Here is a 19,650-nt window from a genome sequence, read left to right as displayed (position 1 = left end):
ATTGACAAACAATGAAAGAACAGTTGAGGCTACCTTTCAAAGTACAGAAAAGAAACTAGCCAAAGACCACACATGGACAGCTGCTTACAGGCCAAGTGCATGACATAGTTAACTGGAGGGCTGCAATTAAATTGTCTGAGGATACAGAAGAACAAGCTCAATATCATGACTGCAATCCATTTCTCAAAGAGCAAGAAAAAGATCAACCTTGGTTAAGAACTTCTACAGGAACAAATCCGAGATCAGAATTCAAACCCATCTGATACAGAGAACTTCTAAGCCAGGTATCAGGGCTGATTGACCCCGTTGGCATGGTAACGCCTGCCAAGTAGAAGGGATCGGTTCTTGTACGCAGTCCTTATCTGATGATAATGCCGCTGCCACCTCGTTGTCGTGTTAACAATACTAACACGAGGACTTTCACGGGGGTCGGCAGCCTGTTTATGCGACTCCATAATTCAGTACACAATATCAATGCTGGACAGTTTGTGCAATTTCTGTTGTTTGTCAGTTGAAAACATTTGCAAATGTATTTCCTGTCTGTTCATTGACTGAAACATTTTTCGGGGAAATGGGTCGCTCCTTTTCAAGTGGGGAAACTGCACAGACCAAAACCATAACTTGACAGAAACAAAGCTTCATTCCTACTGAAAAGTGATTCAATTAAAAGCTGTTGTCTGAGGTACAGTAGACCTACATGTCTTCGGTATGTTTCAGAGTAATGCATGAAGTGAGATAAATTATAGATTGTTCTAAAAAGATATTCTAAAACAGCCACGACAGATTTGTTTGTACCGCTCAGAGATTTTAAATAACTGGATAACAGTGATAGCCCAAACTAACTCTTTTCTTTAACAAGTACTACACCCATTTCCAGTCATTCAGCCTATTTAAATGCTCACTGCTGTAGCATCCATTCTGCCCTGAGTCCAACACGAGAGGAAGAAGTAGTATTCTAATTTCTTGTTGTGATAAATGGAAACACAACAATGGCTGAAACTCTTGGTAAAACAGATGCAGAGCAAGAGTTAACATTTGTGTCCCTTTCCACTGCTGAAGACGGCAGTTAGAGAGTAAAGAAATGAACTTTCATGCTAAAATGTTCTCCATTTTGGGAGTAAACAGCTTTTCATTTTATAATTTATTAAGGCTGCTAATCCTACAACATGAAGAATGTACTGACGATCAGTCATACTGGAACAGATCCAGGTGGCCGCAGCCTTGGTGGGCGGAGGGACCCTAAAAAACAACCTGTTAAGTTTTACTCTCTGTCATTCAGGGTGAACACGAGTCCACCCAGAGAAGTTCAGGGCTGAATTTGTTAACAGTTCATCTCTGTGACATCACTGAGAGTTAACATGAAGTCAGCTGGCTGTTATGCAGTTCAGACCAGTTTGAAAAGCTGCGTGTTAGCATCTACCAAACAGAAACCATAAACAAATCGGGTGTACCGACGTTCCTGGAAAATCTAAAGCAGGTTTTTGGTGCAGCTCATCACAACAAAAGCCAGACTGAAAAACAGTGTGAATGGCTTTCTCACCAGCAATCAATCTCTCTGTACCTTGGCTAATGTTGAATATTAAACACACTCTTGCTGTACTTAAGCACTTGTGTTACAAACTTTGGTGCTAACCTTAACATGCTGTCTCAGGTCAGATAGCTTAGCGGTTAGCAATGGCTTAATTTTCACTCTCCTGCTCCGTCAGATGTTTAGTTTTTCATCAGCCTTGTTTAGTGATGATGCAAGTAAAAAGGCTACTTTTATCATGCCATGAAAAACGAGCCGTTAGCTGCAGCAGCTAACTACATCCCAGCAGATGGTGCTACCTGGGGCACGATGCTCCCTCAGCTGGTCCCCAACAGCAGCCAACAAAACCAGGCCGGCTGGGTGATAGAACCAAGTCCATGGTTCACCACCAAAGAGTCCACAAATCCATTTTCTCCACTCAGGGACACATCTGCTTCGAGACTAACTGGTAATTGTCAGCTGCCTTTTGAAAAACCTGAAGTTAGTGACAATAGTCAAATGTATTCCTGGGGCCAAAGTGGATGACATTGGATGGAATTTGAAGTTTAAAGCCAGCAGTTAAACTGACTAGGATTACCATTTTGTTATAACATTCGAATTTACATTTACAAATTTACAACAATGCATTGCACAGCATTTGGAAAAAGTTCAGCTACTGTTGATATCCGACAATGCTGTAACCAAATTTAAGGATGCTATTCCATTATTATCGATTTGGATGCCATGTGCCACTGCAATGACTGGCAGCCGCCTCAACTTTCCTCCCACACACTGGGATGATCTGGTTCATACTGCTGCAGCCTCCCTACGTACGACACTAACAATGTTGCAACTCTGAAAAAGAAAGTGATGAGACATGGGAGGCCCTCGCTTTAATACAACTTTCAAACATGTTCTTAAAACGGTGTTTGTGAAAGATGGAAAAGAAGTGGGCTGGACAAATAACAAGGACTAAGGAAGTCAACCCAACAGCAGAACTGCATATTATTTATCATCAATAGAGGAAAACAAGAACTCTCTCTTTACAAACAGGTCATGTACCAGGGGCTTCATGCGGTAGTTAAATCTTAATCCAAGTTATCAGTGTTTGCCCCGTGGAACCAAACCACAGCAGGACCGTCACATCCGGCAGCTTCAATCACAACATGCAACAGTTTGTTTTCACAACCAAAGGACTCGTGTAGAAACGGTCAGAAACCATCGAGTCGCCACTTCATTTCACTTCACTGAGTAATGATCAACTTTACTGCTGTCTGTCAGAGTTGGAGGAACAACCAGCTGAACTGTGGCACCATGGCAACAAGCTTCTCCAACAGGACAACACGCAGGTTTAGTTTCTCACCCTCAACAACATAATTGCATCACATGAGTAAACCAACCCGTTTAACCATAAACCATCTCAGGACCAGAAAACGATCCGTCTTCATGACAGACACACGGAGTCAAAGATAAAGTTGACCGAGTCACTCTTAATATGTGACCGAGTCCCAGTTCTAGAACAGACTGTCGGTGTAGCTAAGGTGTTGTTTAGATAGTTTGATGGCTGTTGTCGAGGTGACGGGTTCCTACCATCTTTAGTGTAGAGGGAGATCTCCACCTTCCTCTCCTCCGCCCCCAGCAGAGCTTTAGCCATCTGGGCCATCGCCGGCCTCCTGGTGAGCGGTCCATACAGGAAGCTGCAGGTGCAAGGCTTCTGCATCACCTCGGCCCGGCTGTAACCACACATCCCACAGAAGGCGTCATTACAGAAGATGATGGCGCAGCTCTCCACCTGGGCGTTGGCGATGATGAACTTCCTGTCTGTGGAGGAAGAGGAGGGGAAAAACAAGGCATGAAGACAATTCTCCTCTCTGTGTGTGTGTGTGTGTGTGTGTGCACACACATTATTGATCATTTATAGAAAACAAGAACAAGGTTGGTTTTCATTGAGTCACAGCTCTGTTGAATCTTTTATTACCTTCAAAATGAAACAAATGACATTTTCTCTTTAGTTTGATGGGTTTACAGCCACATTTGGAAACCATGAAAACGTCAGCTTTTATGTTTACTAATAGTTGTTCAGTTTTAATTTGGTCTGATTAGTTAAATAATCCGAGTCATGACATTTCATTAATCTTTTGTCCTGATGATGAATGAACTGAAGAATCAGCTTTTTTTTTTTTAGCAACACAACATTGTTGATAGAAAACTGAAGAAATATTAAACCGTTTGGAGAAAAGGAAAAAAATTCTCATTCAGGAATTACTGAAATCCCTCTTTTAAAAAATAAAAGGACACGTTTGTCCAGTATATTGAATAAACCGTCCCGCTGATCTCTGAGCAGTAACTGGGAGATGAGGGATTTAAACGGATTATTTACTTGAATGTAAATGTGTTGAAAATGTCTTTGGACTCATTAAGAGAGAAATAAAAAAGCACTTTTCTCCTGCTACAATTACATCAGCTGTATTTTAATAATTGAATTTACTTTCATCATTCCAGACATGAAACCGAACCCGGACTCTTGGACTCACTCTGTCCCTCGAAATTGCGGATGATGGTGTCCAGGAAAGTGTTCTGAGGAGCCACGTGTCCCCGTCTCACCGGCATGGTTCGGACCCAGTTCACCAGCCTACCTCGGTTCTGACACGCGCTGCGCTTCCCGCTTACAGGGAAGTCGTCTCCTCACCACTGATCGGATTGTTTGTCTTCAGCGTCCGTCTCCTCATTTCTGTCTCTTCTGTCTCACTCTGACTCCACAGAGCCGCCCACAAGCTGAATCCCAGTCGCCGATTGGTCCGGACTCAGCACCTCTTCAATCAATCAATTATCAGCAACATTCGTCTCAGCTGTTGCTGCAGCTTCTGCAGCTCTAACAGGCTTCTGTTCCAAATATCAGTATATTTTAAAATGGAACCTGCTTTATGAGTGATGTAGTGCAATTCAATCAATCAATCAATCAATCAATCAATCAATCGGTCTATCTATCTATCTATCTATCTATCTATCTATCTATCTATCTATCTACACCGCTTCATCAATAGAAACAGTGAGCACCATCATGAATGAACCTCCACTGTGTTTTTGTTCTCCTGCATGTCCTCTGGTTTGGTAGAAGTATGTCTTCTTCTTGGCCTTTGTGTTGAGCTGCTGACACGAGTAGGACCTCCTGAATCAGCAGCATCATCCTCATGATGCGTGATGAGGATGAAGAGAAGAGATGGACAACAGACCAGTGTCTTTGTTAGTCTGGTATTCTGTAGTCCAGAGGCTTTATTCACAAACAATCTTCGAACTAAACATCTTTAGTAGGACTCTTATCTTTCAAGTGATTTATGACTCCTCAGAGAAACCACGATCTTAGTGAGGAGGTGTGTTCCACACCATTGCTAGGTGACGAGTCTTTAAAAGATGTGATTGGTTGATCAAAAACATGAACTCTTGGTGATAGAGGGACAGTGACCTCCACTGGAGATAAAATGAACTGCATGTCAATACGAGTCTGTGAAAGTGAAGGTTGGAAGACTCCAGTCATTTCTAGTGAAATATCTTGGTGCTGCATTCACTGTAATGTCTGTTGAGTGGGAAAAGTGAGCGTCCACGAATATCATCCTGCAGATATAATCTGGAGACTTTCTTTAATATGCATTCATTCACAGAGAACACTGAAACTGAGCGACAGCCAAAGCAGACAGACAGTAATTCCTTAGAATAATCAGAACCTCGGTGTGAACTGGGACACACAGCAGTGCTGTAGAGGAGAACCGCTACAGAATCAAATACACTGTGATGTCCAGGACAATAAAGTTTGATCTCATCTTAAATGTTCTGACACATTTCCCAAAACTCTTAAGAGCATTAAGAGTTGTGCTCTAATGAAGAGCTTCTTAAGGTCCGGTTCTGTTCACAGATGTTCTCCACCTCTGAGTCTGGTTCTGTTAGATGTCCTCCACCTCTGGTTCTGTTAACAGATGTCCTCCACCTCTGGTTCTGTTAACAGATGTTCTCCACCTCTGAGTCTGGTTCTGTTAGATGTTCTCCCCCTCTGGTTCTGGTGGAGACTTCTTCCTGTTAAAAGAGAGTTTTTCCTTCCATCTCCATGTGTCAGTTGTAGAATTGTTGGTTCTCTTGGATGTTCTAAGGTTCTGTTGTAAGAACTTTACTATGTAAAGAACCCTGAGAGAAGTCAGAATCAGGACATATCGTGTTGTTTACCAAACCCAGGGCAACATTACATATTCATCACTTGGACAACAAACCATCAGAAATTCTCACTAGAAATACTTTTTTTAAAAACAAGAAGAACAGTCAGACATTTTTATTATTTTTTAAAATAAAGAACATGTTTTTATGTTTAAATCAATTCATTTAATAATTAAAAAAAAGTCATATCACAAATATGAAAATTCTTTTATAAAAAATGAACAGGGAGTATAAATAAACCGTTTCAACCATTTTTGTTGGCTTTGCATAGAAAATAATAACCGTGTTTTCATCATATTTCTGGTAAACGTTGTCCACATAATATTATATTATGATAATTAATTAATTATAATAATAACACTTAAAGTGAATTATAATAATATCATATTATAATGTATGCAGCGTCCTGCAGGAGGAAGACGTGTTTCTCAGAGTTCCTCCTAACGTGGAACTTTGTAGAACAGAAAACATGAAAGCAACATGACAGAGTGTCCAAGAAGGTTCCGATCTGTGCTGGTTGGTCTTTGTCCTCCTGCCGTCTTTGTCCGGTGAGGATGAGGACATGTCTCTGGTTGGTCCAGGACCGAGGACCCAGCGATCAGACAGCAGGATGTCTGGAGTGTCCAATAACTGTGTGTAGCTCTGGAGACATGAGGTACGGTTTGTGTGAACTACCATCATTCCTCTCCAAGTCATCGCCTGTTGATCGACAGATCAGGAGAGGATGATGGGAGATGGATGGATGAAAGCATATGGTCAACAAAGGGCAAAGCTCAGGTTAGGATGTATGGATGGGAAGAAGAGACAAAAGCTCAAAATAGTGTCCAAATTAAAGGAATGAACAGATTTGACAGAATTACAGATTTAATCCTGACAAATTAGTCCGAGTATAATAATGTACTGTTGGGTTTCTAAACTTTCTAAACAATTATGGCTGTAGATTCAGTTCATTTTCAGAGCAGGACATCCCATCTTAATATCAGTTAACTGGACTACTATTTAGTTTTCACTGATAAATAGAGGTGATGGTGTTTCACTTACAGAAGCAAAGAAAGAGGGTGTCAACACACATGGCATAGACGCTGAAGAAACTGTGAGCTATCAGGTAGGCGCCGATCACCACCGTCTGAGGAGACAAACAGGTTAGGAGCCAGAACCTCCACAGGAGCTCCATGTTGGACTGAAGAGTCGCGCTATACTACGTCAGAGACATCAATAATGTTGTCCAGGCTATTCAAGATGACGATCGGAGGATAAGAAAAAAATATCCTTGATTTATTCTACAAAAAATTGAAGGAGCAGAAAAAAAAAGCACTGTTTAAATAACGTATGAACGCTACGAACACTTGCACCATGTTGTACAATCAGAACTCTGACATGTTGTGCAATCAGAACTCTGACATGTTGTTGTTGAACTCACCAGTAGGGGGACCCATTGGAAGTGGAGAGTGGGAACTTCCTCCTGGATGACTGGGATCTTCTGAGAGAAGAAGAAGAATGCAACCACACCTGAAACACACACACACACACACACACACACACACACACACACACACACACACACACAAAGTGACACACTGTCTTGCTGTCCACGTTATATTTATTACATGCATATATTTTTCTGTAATGTCCTTTTTTCCAATAATTGTATTTAAATGGGAGCTGTGGGTAAAACACTTGATTAGATAAATGTGACAGTTTCTGTATAAGACTGCATTGTTGTTGTTGTTGTTGTTGTTATTATTATTGTTATTGCCTTACCAACTCCTCCTGCTATCAGCACTTTTCCCAGAAACAACAGAAAGTCAGTGACTCTGTCCAGAACTGCAACCCTGCCAAGACACAAACACAAAGTTCAGCTTTACTATTCAGTGAACACGTGTTCAGGACAAAAGGGAAGCGTGTCCAAGTTCAACATAGAAGCCTACTAATGACAAAAGAAAGACAAAGAGCACAAAATCAGTCTGCAGCATTGAAGAGCCCACAGGAAGTGTTTCCATGAGAGGATGAGTGAATCATGAGACAAACAGCTGATTGGCTGATTGATGCTCACACTTCCGTTTTGGCAGCGTGAAGAGTAGGACTGAGGAAACTAATCAATTACATAAATAATAATAATAATAATAATAATAAAACTATTACAAGTAATGGCCTGGGCCTTTCTGTGCGGAGTTTGCATGTTCTCCCTGTGCTTGCGTGGGTTCTCTCCGGGTTCTCCGGCTTCCTCCCATCATCCAAAAACATGTACCTCAGGTCAGGTTACCTGGCGCCGCGCTAGTGGCAGCCTGCTGCAGCAGCTCCCCCCTGAGAGCCCCCCTGCTGTAGTGAAGAAATTTCCCCTCGGGGATTAATAAAGTGAATAAAATTAAAAAATAAAATAAAAATTAATTTCACAGCATTTTCATTATAGATAGTCCCTCCAGTTTTATTTAATAAACTTGTGATCTAAAATGTTTCATTTTGCTGCAGCTTTCCTCAAAATGTTTGATATAATGTTAAAGTTTTAAGGGAGTTTTCTTTCTGTAAAATTGAAGGAATTAGCAAAAATTGCAAGTCGAGGAAAACAAATTGTGATTTTGCTGATAAAGAGTCATAAAATCACTGTGATACTAATCCGGCTGCATATCACAGAAATATCTGACTAATGTGTTTTTCTTCCTGTGTTGAACTTAGAGAACCATCACGGGGCTCAAAGTGATAAAAAGTGTCTAAAAGTGACATATCTTTCCATTACAGACAGTCTGTGACTAATATAGAAACAAAGAATACATCCGCCTTCAAAATAAGAGCTTTACATGCTTTTTAAATCGCATTCATTCAACACTAAAAACAAAGTTCAGTCTCTTAAAGCTGGAAGTTGAGAAAATTCATTTAACATGTTCCTCATTCCCATCAGAAGACCACATTTCTCACAAACCCATCACTTCCTGTTGTTGCAGTTAGCTAGCAGCAGTTTGTTTTTATGGTGAGAAGAGGGGGCGGAGCCTTGCTGGCTGGAAACAAACTTATTTTTGGCAATAGTAGGTTTAGTTTGAAAAGACTACTTTATGCCGGAATAAATTAAGGTAAGTTCCTGTTAAAAAAAATTTGTTGGAAAAAAATCACAGGGATTTGTAAAAATCATAAACTTCTGCAAACGTTTCAGAGATTGATTGAATTTGTGTCGCAAGATCCTGATTTCCTGGAGGGCATGAATAGTGAGGTCAACATGCAACATACCAGTATTAAGAAGCTTCAAAAGAAATTTGCCTAAACTTCAGGCTAGTTTGCAGACCCACAGGTTTGCGATAAATGAAATTATAGGCTAAAAAAATAAGGAATTAAACATGTAAATTACATGTTGTCCTCAGTCGTCCTGTGGATAAAAGGAGCTGGTATGTTTAGCCTTGGGGAAACCTAAATGGGGGCCAAACATCAGGCTGACGACCCTTCCGGTTCATACAAGAGAGGACAGGTGAAACACACTGGACCGAATTATGTAATTATTTGTACTTTCTGAATGACATGGCTCTAATGTCAGTGTGTCCTGTTGCAGCTTGCCTGTTAAAAAAAACACAACCTCCGGATAACTCACGAGCTCAGTAGCTGCCAAACATGTAGATGATCTGTTCATGTGCGCTCTCTGCTGACTGTAAAACACTGCATCTGTTTTGTGATCTCAAGTCTTTTGTTGTCAGTATACTTACATAGTGCAGCTGGAACACACCGTGAATGTCTGTACTCTGTTGCTCTGCACCACATGTTTGGTTTGTCTATTGAGTCTCTTCAAGGGTGTGTTGAAGAACCTCAGTTAGTCTCATGAGGAAAATGTGCTTATAGAGGATCATAAACAGCCTCTCATAAAGAATAAAACAACTGAACATGTGTGTGTCCTCCCAGAGAGCTGGCAGACAGAGCAGTCAGAGAGCAGACAGAATTCTTACCTCACAACGTTTCTCATCAGCAGGAAGAAGGCCTCTCTGGCTGAGGTACAGAAGTTATTCCCATAGATCGCCACCTAGTGGACAACACACCAAAAAAACTGCACATAACTAGTATTCGTATTTATCATGATACAAAGCAGCATGTTAACAACTAACTAACTAACTAACTCACCAACCAACTCAGCAACTAACAACTAAACAAGCAAATAACCAACTAAACAACCAACTTACAACTAAGCAACTCGCCAACCTACCAAGTAACAACTAAGCAACTCACCACCCAAACAACTAACAACTAACCAACCAACTTACAACTAACCAACTAACTAACTACTCACCAACCAACTCATCAACCAACCAACAACTAACCAACTGACAATAAACTAACCAACTAACAAACTAACCAACCAACAACTCACCAATTCGCCAAACTAACTAACTCACCAACTAACCACGCAAATAACCAATTTACAACTAACCAACTCCCCAACCAACCAACTTCCAACTAACTAACTAACTAACTCACCAACCAACCAACTCAATAACTAACAACTAACCAAGTAAAATAACCAACTAACCAAGCAAATAACCAACTAACAACTAACCAACCAACTTACAACTAAAAAACTACCCAACCTACCAAGTATCAACTAACCAACTAACCAATTTACAAATAAGAAACTCGCCAACCTACCAAGTAACAACTAACCAACCAACTTTCCATCCAAACAAACAACTAACAAACAAACTAACAACTTACCAACTCACCAACCAACTAAAAATAAACCAACCAACTTACAACTAAGCAACTAACAACTACCAAACCAAATAACAACTTTCCAACTCATTAACCAACCAACCAACTAACAATCAACCATCTAACAGTAAACTAAGCAACCAACTAACAACTTACCAACTCACCAACAAACAATGAACCAATCAACTAACCAACTAACAATAAATGAACCAACTAATTAATAACTAGCCAACAAACCAACCAACCAACCAACAAAAGGTAAACTAACAAACTAACAACTTGCCAACCAACCAAGTCACCAACCAACTTATCAACCAACCAACTCATCAACCAACAACTAACAATAAACCAACCAACTAACTAACAACTAACCAACCAACCAACTAAATCACCGGCTAAAAACGAACCAACTAACCAAGCAAATAAACAAGCAACAATTAAACAACTCACCAACCATCCAACAACCAACCAACTCACCAACTAACTAATCAAGTCACTCACCGACCAACTCACCAACCAACCAACTGTCCAAATATTAAACCCATCGGTCAACCAACTAACCAACCAACTTTCCAAATAACCAACCAGCCAAATAACAAACTCACCAACAAACCAACCAACCAACTCACCAACCAACCAACTCATCAACCAACCAACCAACTCACCATGATGTAAGCATTACAGTTCATGTAGCGTATGAACTTTTCCAAACACCAGAAACAGCACTTCAGACAACATCTGAGGAACCTGGTGAGGCTGTTATCGAGACCTGCAGGGAGAACATGAAGCAGAATACAACTCAGAAAATGAAGCAGAACGTGAAGGTAGTAGGTACGAAGGAAGGAAAAACTGTATTCTAGTGTGTCTGTGTGTGTGAGTTTGTGTATCTTTTGCTGTGTTCCAGATGTTGTACTTGTGTTCAAGAAGTTGTTCTTGTGTTCCAGATGTTGTACTTGTGTTCAAGAAGTTGTTCTTGTGTTCCAGATGTTGTACTTGTGTTCCAAATGTTGTACTTGTGTTCAAGAAGTTGTTCTTGTGTTCCAGATGTTGTACTTGTGTTCAAGAAGTTGTTCTTGTGTTCCAGATGTTGTACTTGTGTTCCAGATTTTCTGCTTTTGTTCCAGATGTTTTACCCGTGTACTGGTACACTACCAGTACCAGGATGAAGCACTCCAAACGCTCCAAACAAGAAGTGTGAAACTCTGAACACTTTCCACCCTCAACGGTCGCCATCTTGGCTCCGTAGAGGAAGGGGCGGGGCCACCGACGTAAAGGATTTTCAAATTAGCTGCAGCTGTTCCTAAACACATAGTGTTTCTTTTCCACTGCTGCTGCTGGACAGAAGAATCCATGTGTTTATTGAGTGTTAAACAGAGGACACAAAAACACGTTGATTTCTGAGTAAAATAATTAAAACTGCAGATATTTTGAGGGTGATGTGTTCACATGATGAGGTCATTTCCTGTCAGTGCAGAACAGCAATGAGACCTGAAACAACACGACTCTGTTGAAACTCAAGTGCTACGCACTAAAGGTTTGATTTACTGAAGGTCTGCATGTGTAAAATCAGGTTCAAACTCCACATCACCCACAAAACAATGTCCATCAGATCTACTGACGACGTGCAGCGAGGATTTCATCTTCCAAATGTGCAGTTTAACACACGTTGTCCATTCTGTGTGTTTTCCTCCATCTTATGTAATATTGGACGTTTCTACCTGAAGGAGTAAAATACTGAGAGGGAACATGCAAATAGAACAATTTATCACCTGCAACGATATTTACTGAACCTGGAAGTAGAAACAGGAGAAGTGATTGTTGTGTATTTTAGTACGACTGAAGGTTTTAATCAGATGAACATCAGGAGAGACGGCTGCTCTTATTGTGAAGGAGACACGGCTGCTCTTATTGTGAAGGAGACGCAGGAAACCAGAGAATAAGTAGAGAACGAGGTTTTACACCCGTTAAACATTTCTGATGTCAGAGGGAGAAATTATTCAGACATATCGTTTGTGAGATGATATTTCTGAGTTATTGAATGAACTGAATTGACAGCCAACAACAAAGAGGAGCCACGAAATACCAGCAATTAAAAAACTTCTTATGACTCAGCATTTTGCTGCCTCTGGGTGGTTCCAGTGTATCGCTGTTTGGATATCCCACCAGTCCTGTTATTCAGGTGTGCTGTCATAGGTCCTGAATGTGTCGCTGTCCCGGGTCCTGAATGTGTCCCGCAGAATTCACAGGTAGCTTCATCAGGTTCACGAGACCTCCAGGAACTCCATGAAACATCAGCTGCTCATCACAGAAAGATCTGGACCTGCTGATCTCTGTTTGTTAGAAGATCTCATCCACCGTCCTCCTCTTTTATTTACCCACATTTTATTATGAAGACTTTTTTTCTTCTTTTTGTTTTTCCCACATTGACTTTCTTGCTGATGATCTCCTGTAAAGCGTTTTGTTCTTGTTATTTTTATATTTCAATGGGATCAGATTTCCTTTTTCTTTTGCGGTCGCTCTGTTTTCCATTGCTGGAATCACTTTAACTCACAAACCCTCATTTAAATACAGAGATTTGCACCTGATTTCAATGAAGCAGTTACTCAGTAAATCACCCACAAAACAGGTGCAAAATAAATGTGCAAACTTTTAGAAGGAACACACAATTTAGTTCCTTTAAATGAGATCTTAGTAAATCAGACCCTGAGAGTATTATCATGGGAGAGTATTATCTGTTACTATCTCTGTAGTATCTGGAACATAGAATCTGTGTGTGTATGTGTGTGTGTTTATTTCTGTGTTTCAGTGTGTATGTGTGTGTGTGTTTCAGTGTGTGTGTATGTGTTTGTGTGTTTCAGTTTGTGTTTGTGTTTGTGTGTTTGTGTGTAAACCTCTTAGTTTGTGTTCCAGGTATTCCAGAATGATCCTGAATAGTTGTACAGTTGAAAGAATGAGCGCTCCGAAGGCCAGCGAGCCGGTGTGATACCTGGAGACAGAGCGACAGAGACAGAGGGACAGAGAGACAGAGAAACAGACAGACAGACAGACAGACAGACAGACAGACAGACAGACAGACAGACAGACAGACATACAGACAGACACAGAGAGACAGAGATAGAGTGACAGAGACAGACAGAGAGAGACAGAGAAACAGACAGACAAACAGAGAGACAGAGACAGATAGACAGAGACAGACAGACAGACAGAGAGAGAGAGAGAGACAGATAGACAGAGAGACAGAGACAGAGACAGACAGATGGAGGAGTAGCTTATCATGTTGACTGTTTTTGTATGAACTTGAAATGAAAGAATGAAGCAGCAGCAGACATTTTCAGACGTCAGTGGACAGGTGCACTGTGTCCTCACCGGAGAGCCCTGCTGAACGATGAAAACAGTGGACATGCTGGGATGTCCTCAGGCTTCCTCCTGGCCCAGTAGTAGCTGGCAAATGTCCCGGACAGAGTGCACTGCTCCAGGGCCAAGCTGAAGTTGATGATCCAGAAGAAGATGAGCAGGTTGGACAGCTGCAGCAGGAAGAGGTTCTGGTGGAAGGATGTCTCTCCACCGTAGAAGGCAAACAGACACTGAGAACCCAGACATGGTGCTGACTGGGAGATGTTGGTTCTGTTGAAGGTCTGACGGAGACACGAGGAGAACACCAGAACAGTCTGTCATACACTTTTGTGAAGGTTTCATCAGACAGTCCAAAGTATGTAACAGTGTCCATCAGTGGGACAGGAACATGTTGTTCTTCAATCTTTAGATTCAACACCATGAATCTAAAATGAAAACACAGTTTAAACACACACATCCTGCCGGAAGTTTGGACCCACAGACACCAGCAGCCACTTCCTGTCTTCCTGATAATGATGATCTTTAACACCTTCACGCTCTCAAAGAGCTTTAAACCGTTTACCTTTCACCTATTCACCCACTGATGGAGGACCTATGTGAGGTGCTCATCTGCCACCAGGAAACCATTGGGGTTCAGTGTGTTTCTGAAGGACACTTCAGCAGGTGGACCGGAGGAGTCAAACGTTTGGATTAGTGGGCGACCCGCTCTCCCATCTGATTTATTTATTTATCACACATTTGAAGCAGCCTACTTCCTTCCATCCACTGTCTACCCAGCTGTCTGTGGGCGGAGTCCAGCTGTTTGTGGGTGGATACCAGTTGTGTGTGGACAGGGCCCAGCTGTCTGTGGGCGGCGCCCTCATGTAATGCTGCTGTCTGAGTGTTGCGGCATGAACAATGTGTCCATGAACACTTGGGGGATATTTAGTATAGACACCACCAAGTTTGTGTCTCAATATATTTAAGTTTATGAATATTTATATTTAGTGGGATGAAGATATGAGTCCCGCTGCAGATCAATAATATATATATAGCATGAACCCAAACACACATTTATTATTACACATTGTTATTTTTCCAGAACAAACACTCTCCAGATCTTCAGTAAGAACAAACAAATAAAAGGTGTAAAACCTTCGTTCATACTCGCTGATCACTGGATCATGTTTTAAGTTGTCATAACTTAGAAAAGCAGAATGATAAAGATGATTTACCTCAGGGCTGCACGTACTGTTGACATAGGGACAGCTCCCGTCAGGAGACATCACCTTGTAGATGGCTTCACCTGAGGATGCCAGGTAACTGGTTCACAGAGCTGTTAAAGTAACTTCTCACATCCCTATCCATCATTTCATTCATATAGATTTGAACATGAGCATGTGATTAAATTAATCCTCTGAAGGATACAGTGATGTCATGGCCCAGTAGGAGCTGCACATGGTCAATAGGAGGAAGGTGATGACAGGAAAGAAGAGCGTGGACATCATGTGACCGATTGCTCTACAACATCAGAGAGATCAGAGGCCGAGACAACAACCATCATCTTGAAGATTATTTCTGAACGGTCACATCATTTACAGACATTCACACAGCTTTGATGTCTGATGCTTCTTTATGGTTCATACTTGCTTGCTTCACTGAGTAGAGTAATGGCCACTCTGACTCTTCTTCTTAAGAAGATCAACATCAGCAGAATGGAAACTTCTATCGCTCCCAGCATCGTCACTAACAAACAGAAAGGTTACATGAATGGTCCGTTCTGAATGAACACAGCTCCTTACAAAGTGAACCGTCAGCAGTGAAGGTGGATTTACACTCTTACAAACACTTCATATCTTATCACATCACTAAATACTGACCAGCAGGACCGCTGACTTCGTGTCTCCATTAAAAACTACAAGTCCTCTGCGTTTTACACACGCTCCCGCCATATAAGAGGGTTGGATCTGGTTTAACTCACATGAAGACAGGTAGCGGGGTCAGGGAGACAGGTACTGGGGTCAGGGAGACAGGTAGCGGGGTCAGGAGACTTGACTCTATGTGTTCCTCGACTGAAGAGAAACAGCTGCTCCAACCAACAAACAGCTCACAGTCCTCTGAGAGCTTTAAAGAGCATCTTCTTGAAAACGGTAGCTGAGAGGTGAAGTCACTATCTTACCTTTAAAATGAAACAATCCCTTTTGATTTTAAGTGAAGAACAGAAGATCCACACTGAGTACAGCTGGAAACTGGACTTACATAATATGATCCAGGTCTGTGAGAGGTGGAGATAGACCTGCAGGTCGGTCTGCAGGCCGACCTCTATGATGGTCACCTCAGAGCCTTTCCTGTGTTGCAGCTGGGACAGCTCAAAGGAGCAGATCCAGATACCTGCACACACACACACGCACACACACATGCACGCACGCACGCACGCACACACATTCAGGGAGAAGTTTGATGTTAACAGGTTTCAGAAACCTGTTCACTTCCATCATTCGTGTTCAAACACGGTAGAAATCACCTCTAGAATACAGCTGACAGCAGCAGAGGACCTCCCAGTGATGTTCTAACTAAACCCAGGGAAAAAACACAATCCTGAGAACCCACCGTAGAACAGCAGCAGTATGACAGTGAGGATGGTGGTCCACAACAGCAGCCCAGCTGTGAACTTCAGCAGCAGGATGAAGAATAAACTAACAACCAAAGATATCAGCAGCCCTCTATGAGAGTTTACAAAGAAAACAACACCAACGTCAGTTTGTTTTTAAGTACATGGACAGCATCTGTAGCAATATGTAGTTATTACAAGGTAATATGAAAAACACACCGTGGACAGTATGTGTGTGTCTATGTGAGTCACACTGTACTACTGCAATCAGTCACTCTAATACTGCAGTCATTCCCACTGTACTACTGCAATCAGTCACTCTGTAATATGGCAGTCAGTCACACTGCACTAGTGCAGTCAGTCACTCTGTAATACTGCGATCAGTCAATGTACTACTGCAGTCAATCTATACTACTGAAGTCAGTCACACTGTACTACTGCTGTCAGTCACTGTAATACTGCGGTCAGTAAATGTACTACTGCAGTCAATCTGTACTACTGCAGTCAGTCACTGTACTACTGCAGTCAGTCACTCTGTACTACTGCAATCACTGTACTACTGCAATCACTGTACTACTGCAGTCAGTCACTCTGTACTACTGTAATCACACTGTAATACTGCAATCACACTCTACTACTGCAATCAGTCACTCTGTACTACTGCGGTCAGTCAACATACTACTGCAGTCACTCTGTACTACTGAAGTCAGTCACACTGTACTACTGCAGTCAGTCACTCTGTACTACTGTAACCACACTGTAATACTGCAATCACACTCTACTACTGCAATCAGTCACTCTGTACTACTGCAATCAGTCACTCTGTACTACTGAAGTCAGTCACACTGCAGTAGTAAAGTGTGAATGCAGTAGTCAGTCACTGTACAACTGCATTAAGTCACTCTTTACTACTGCGGTCAGTCAATGTACTAATGCAGTCCATTTGTACTACTGCAGTCACTCTGTACTACTGCAGACAGTCAATGTACTAATGCAGTCCATTTGTACTACTGCAGTCACTCTGTACTACTGCAGACAATGTACTAATGCAGTCAATCTGTACTACTGCAGTCACTCTACTCCTGCAATCACACTCTACTACTGCAGTCAGTCACTCTGTACTACTGCAGTCAGTCAATTTACTAATGCAGTCACACGGTACTACTGCAGTCACAGACCAGCTCTGATGAACAGTAAAAAAAAGGACCACATTCTTTTAAATCCAGGATTCAATATTGGGGTTCTACACGCGTACTAATTTTAATTTCAACCTGTATGTACTTACATGAGTATCCATGGCCATGACTTGGCATAATCTTCCACTATCTTCATGCCCAGCTCTTTGGCGTCCACCAGTCCTATTATACCCCTGGATAGGGCAGAGAGAAATATGTGTTATGATACAGATAGCTGTGAATACTTTACTAAAGATTACAAAAGTTTTGGACAAACATAGAAGACACAGCTAAAAGACACACATAAGAAATACACACTGTTTTAGGATCCTTTTACATCAGCTGGATTTTAATACTAGATTCACTGCCAACATCTGGAAACTACCTGTTCTGTGTCCTGAATCACATCCTCTCACTGCCAACACCTGTACATGTACAGGTTAACATAGAAACCTGTAAAAAAGTCTCCTGTTGCAATTCACTGACTGAGCACTTTATTATGAACACATGCACATGTTCATGAAGTTATCCTTCAGTAAATTGTCACATCTCTGAAGATAATGGAGGACATATGATGATGTCACTGACAGTGGCATGTTCGTTGGTGCCAGATGGGCTGATTTATTTGTTTAATTTTAGTCCAGAGCTAGGAGGTGACATCAAGTCCCAAGTCCAAGCTCCGTGAGGATTGTACTGAGGAATACAGCCGCAAGGAGAAAGACACGGTCACTATCCTCCATGACAAAGAAAAAAGTCTCCTTCCTTCCAATGGTTCCACTACTCCAGAGATGGATGGGGAACCCCGTCAGCCAAGCTGTCGGCAGTGGGCCGCGTTGCACAGTTGATGGTTGTCAGTGAAAGAGAGGCGTACCACCCACGACGGCCAAGGGGCCGACCATCTGCGAATTGCAGATGGCTTCCTGCGGTCTTCTTGCTCAGCTGCTCATGGATGGTTAGTCAAAGTGGGTGTGTCAGTGTGGACTTCGCCTACCTTCACTAGACAGGACATTGAGGAAGGCCTTTGCACTTCAGTCTCCCCCTTTCGATTGTAGTCTGTGAACGTCTCTCCCTGGTGCTGCCAAAAGAGCCTCACTAATCAGAAAGGGAGCGATAACAGTGGATCCTCATGGAAGTTTTTTACTCTCCTTTTTTTCTGTTGGTCTAGAAATGGGGGTATGAGACAGTCTGGATCTGCGTGTATTAAACGGTCACATCACACAATGCAATGGAGTTCGTGGACAATCTCCAACACCAGGGGGTAAATATTCGTAGGGACAGTGACGGTGAGTTCAGTGGACTGCAGTGACCTCAGCGGTCAGCAGATCTGAATCTTTTGGGATGTGGTAGAAGATCTGCAGGAATGATGTGACGAATCACGTCAACATGGAGGAGAATCTCAGCAAGGTTTCCTATATCTGGTGGATTCATGACAGCACAACTGAAGCTGTTTGAGAGCAAAGTGAGACCTTGTCCAGCATCAGTATGAAGTTCCTAATGAAGTGCTCTGTGAGTGTATGAGTAGTGGATGGATTCAGTGTGGTTAGTTTGTTCGTGCTATTGGGAGATTTGGCACATCAAAACAGCAGAAGACAGAAATGAAAATATATACAAAAGATGTTCCAGTACTTGGCAGCATGTTGGAGCTCGGCCACACTGCGGGGCATCTCCAGAGCATCTTTAAACCGGGTTCTGTTAGCGACCGTCACAGTCCCGTTCTGAGTGGTGAAGTCTGGTAGACATCTCTGAAGAACTGACATACATGCACACAGACAGATTCTTTAATTGTTCAAGTCAAAATAACTGAGCTGACATTTTAGGGGGACAGAAGTGTGTCATGCTGACCTGGTCTACTGGGGACAATCATGGAGGGACAGTCCTCGTCCCGCAGAACCTGCGATACTGGCTAGAAGAAACAGAGGAGCGGAAGGACAGTTGGAACTTCCCCTGTATATGAAGAGCTTGGTAATTTGTATTGGCTCCAATCAGAAGGCACCAAATAATATCCAGTTCTCTCTGCAGAAAGCAGACACTATCATGATTCATGACGGCATGATGGCTGCACAGATACATAGTAGTCGTAGCTTCTAAAATAAAACATATAAAGAGGGACATGCCTCATCATAAGTAACAAACAAGCATGA

General features: G+C 42.0%; 2 protein-coding genes across 2 annotated transcripts in view; both read right to left on the bottom strand.

Moving 5' to 3' along the window:
• LOC138192525 (voltage-gated inwardly rectifying potassium channel KCNH6-like) overlaps positions 1-4,117 on the bottom strand; it is a 53,112-nt gene extending 48,995 nt beyond the window's left edge. The window contains exons 1-2 of the mRNA XM_069139964.1: positions 4,042-4,117; positions 3,098-3,328 (exon numbers count right to left, since the gene is read on the bottom strand). Of these exons, the coding sequence (XP_068996065.1) occupies positions 3,098-3,328; positions 4,042-4,117 (307 nt within the window). The remainder of the gene's footprint in view (positions 1-3,097; positions 3,329-4,041) is intronic.
• A 1,821-nt stretch (positions 4,118-5,938) lies between these two features.
• The window catches only part of LOC138192522 (choline transporter-like protein 5-A), a 37,021-nt gene continuing 23,309 nt past the window's right edge, over positions 5,939-19,650 (bottom strand). The window contains exons 7-22 of the mRNA XM_069139960.1: positions 19,352-19,412; positions 19,136-19,259; positions 17,620-17,703; positions 16,334-16,446; positions 15,983-16,114; positions 15,370-15,469; positions 15,152-15,244; positions 14,959-15,046; positions 13,757-14,025; positions 13,282-13,376; positions 11,056-11,159; positions 9,634-9,707; positions 7,472-7,542; positions 7,131-7,219; positions 6,752-6,836; positions 5,939-6,409 (exon numbers count right to left, since the gene is read on the bottom strand). Of these exons, the coding sequence (XP_068996061.1) occupies positions 6,309-6,409; positions 6,752-6,836; positions 7,131-7,219; positions 7,472-7,542; positions 9,634-9,707; positions 11,056-11,159; positions 13,282-13,376; positions 13,757-14,025; positions 14,959-15,046; positions 15,152-15,244; positions 15,370-15,469; positions 15,983-16,114; positions 16,334-16,446; positions 17,620-17,703; positions 19,136-19,259; positions 19,352-19,412 (1,683 nt within the window). The 3' untranslated portion in view covers positions 5,939-6,308. The remainder of the gene's footprint in view (positions 6,410-6,751; positions 6,837-7,130; positions 7,220-7,471; positions 7,543-9,633; positions 9,708-11,055; positions 11,160-13,281; positions 13,377-13,756; positions 14,026-14,958; positions 15,047-15,151; positions 15,245-15,369; positions 15,470-15,982; positions 16,115-16,333; positions 16,447-17,619; positions 17,704-19,135; positions 19,260-19,351; positions 19,413-19,650) is intronic.

This window comes from Embiotoca jacksoni, unplaced genomic scaffold (genome assembly GCF_022577435.1).
Source record: "Embiotoca jacksoni isolate LCO1_2020_lvr unplaced genomic scaffold, fEmbJac1.0.p SCAF_88, whole genome shotgun sequence".
NCBI lineage: Eukaryota > Metazoa > Chordata > Actinopteri > Embiotocidae > Embiotoca > Embiotoca jacksoni.
Note: the sequence above shows the minus strand (reverse complement) of the source record. Positions and strands in the feature narration are given on the sequence as shown.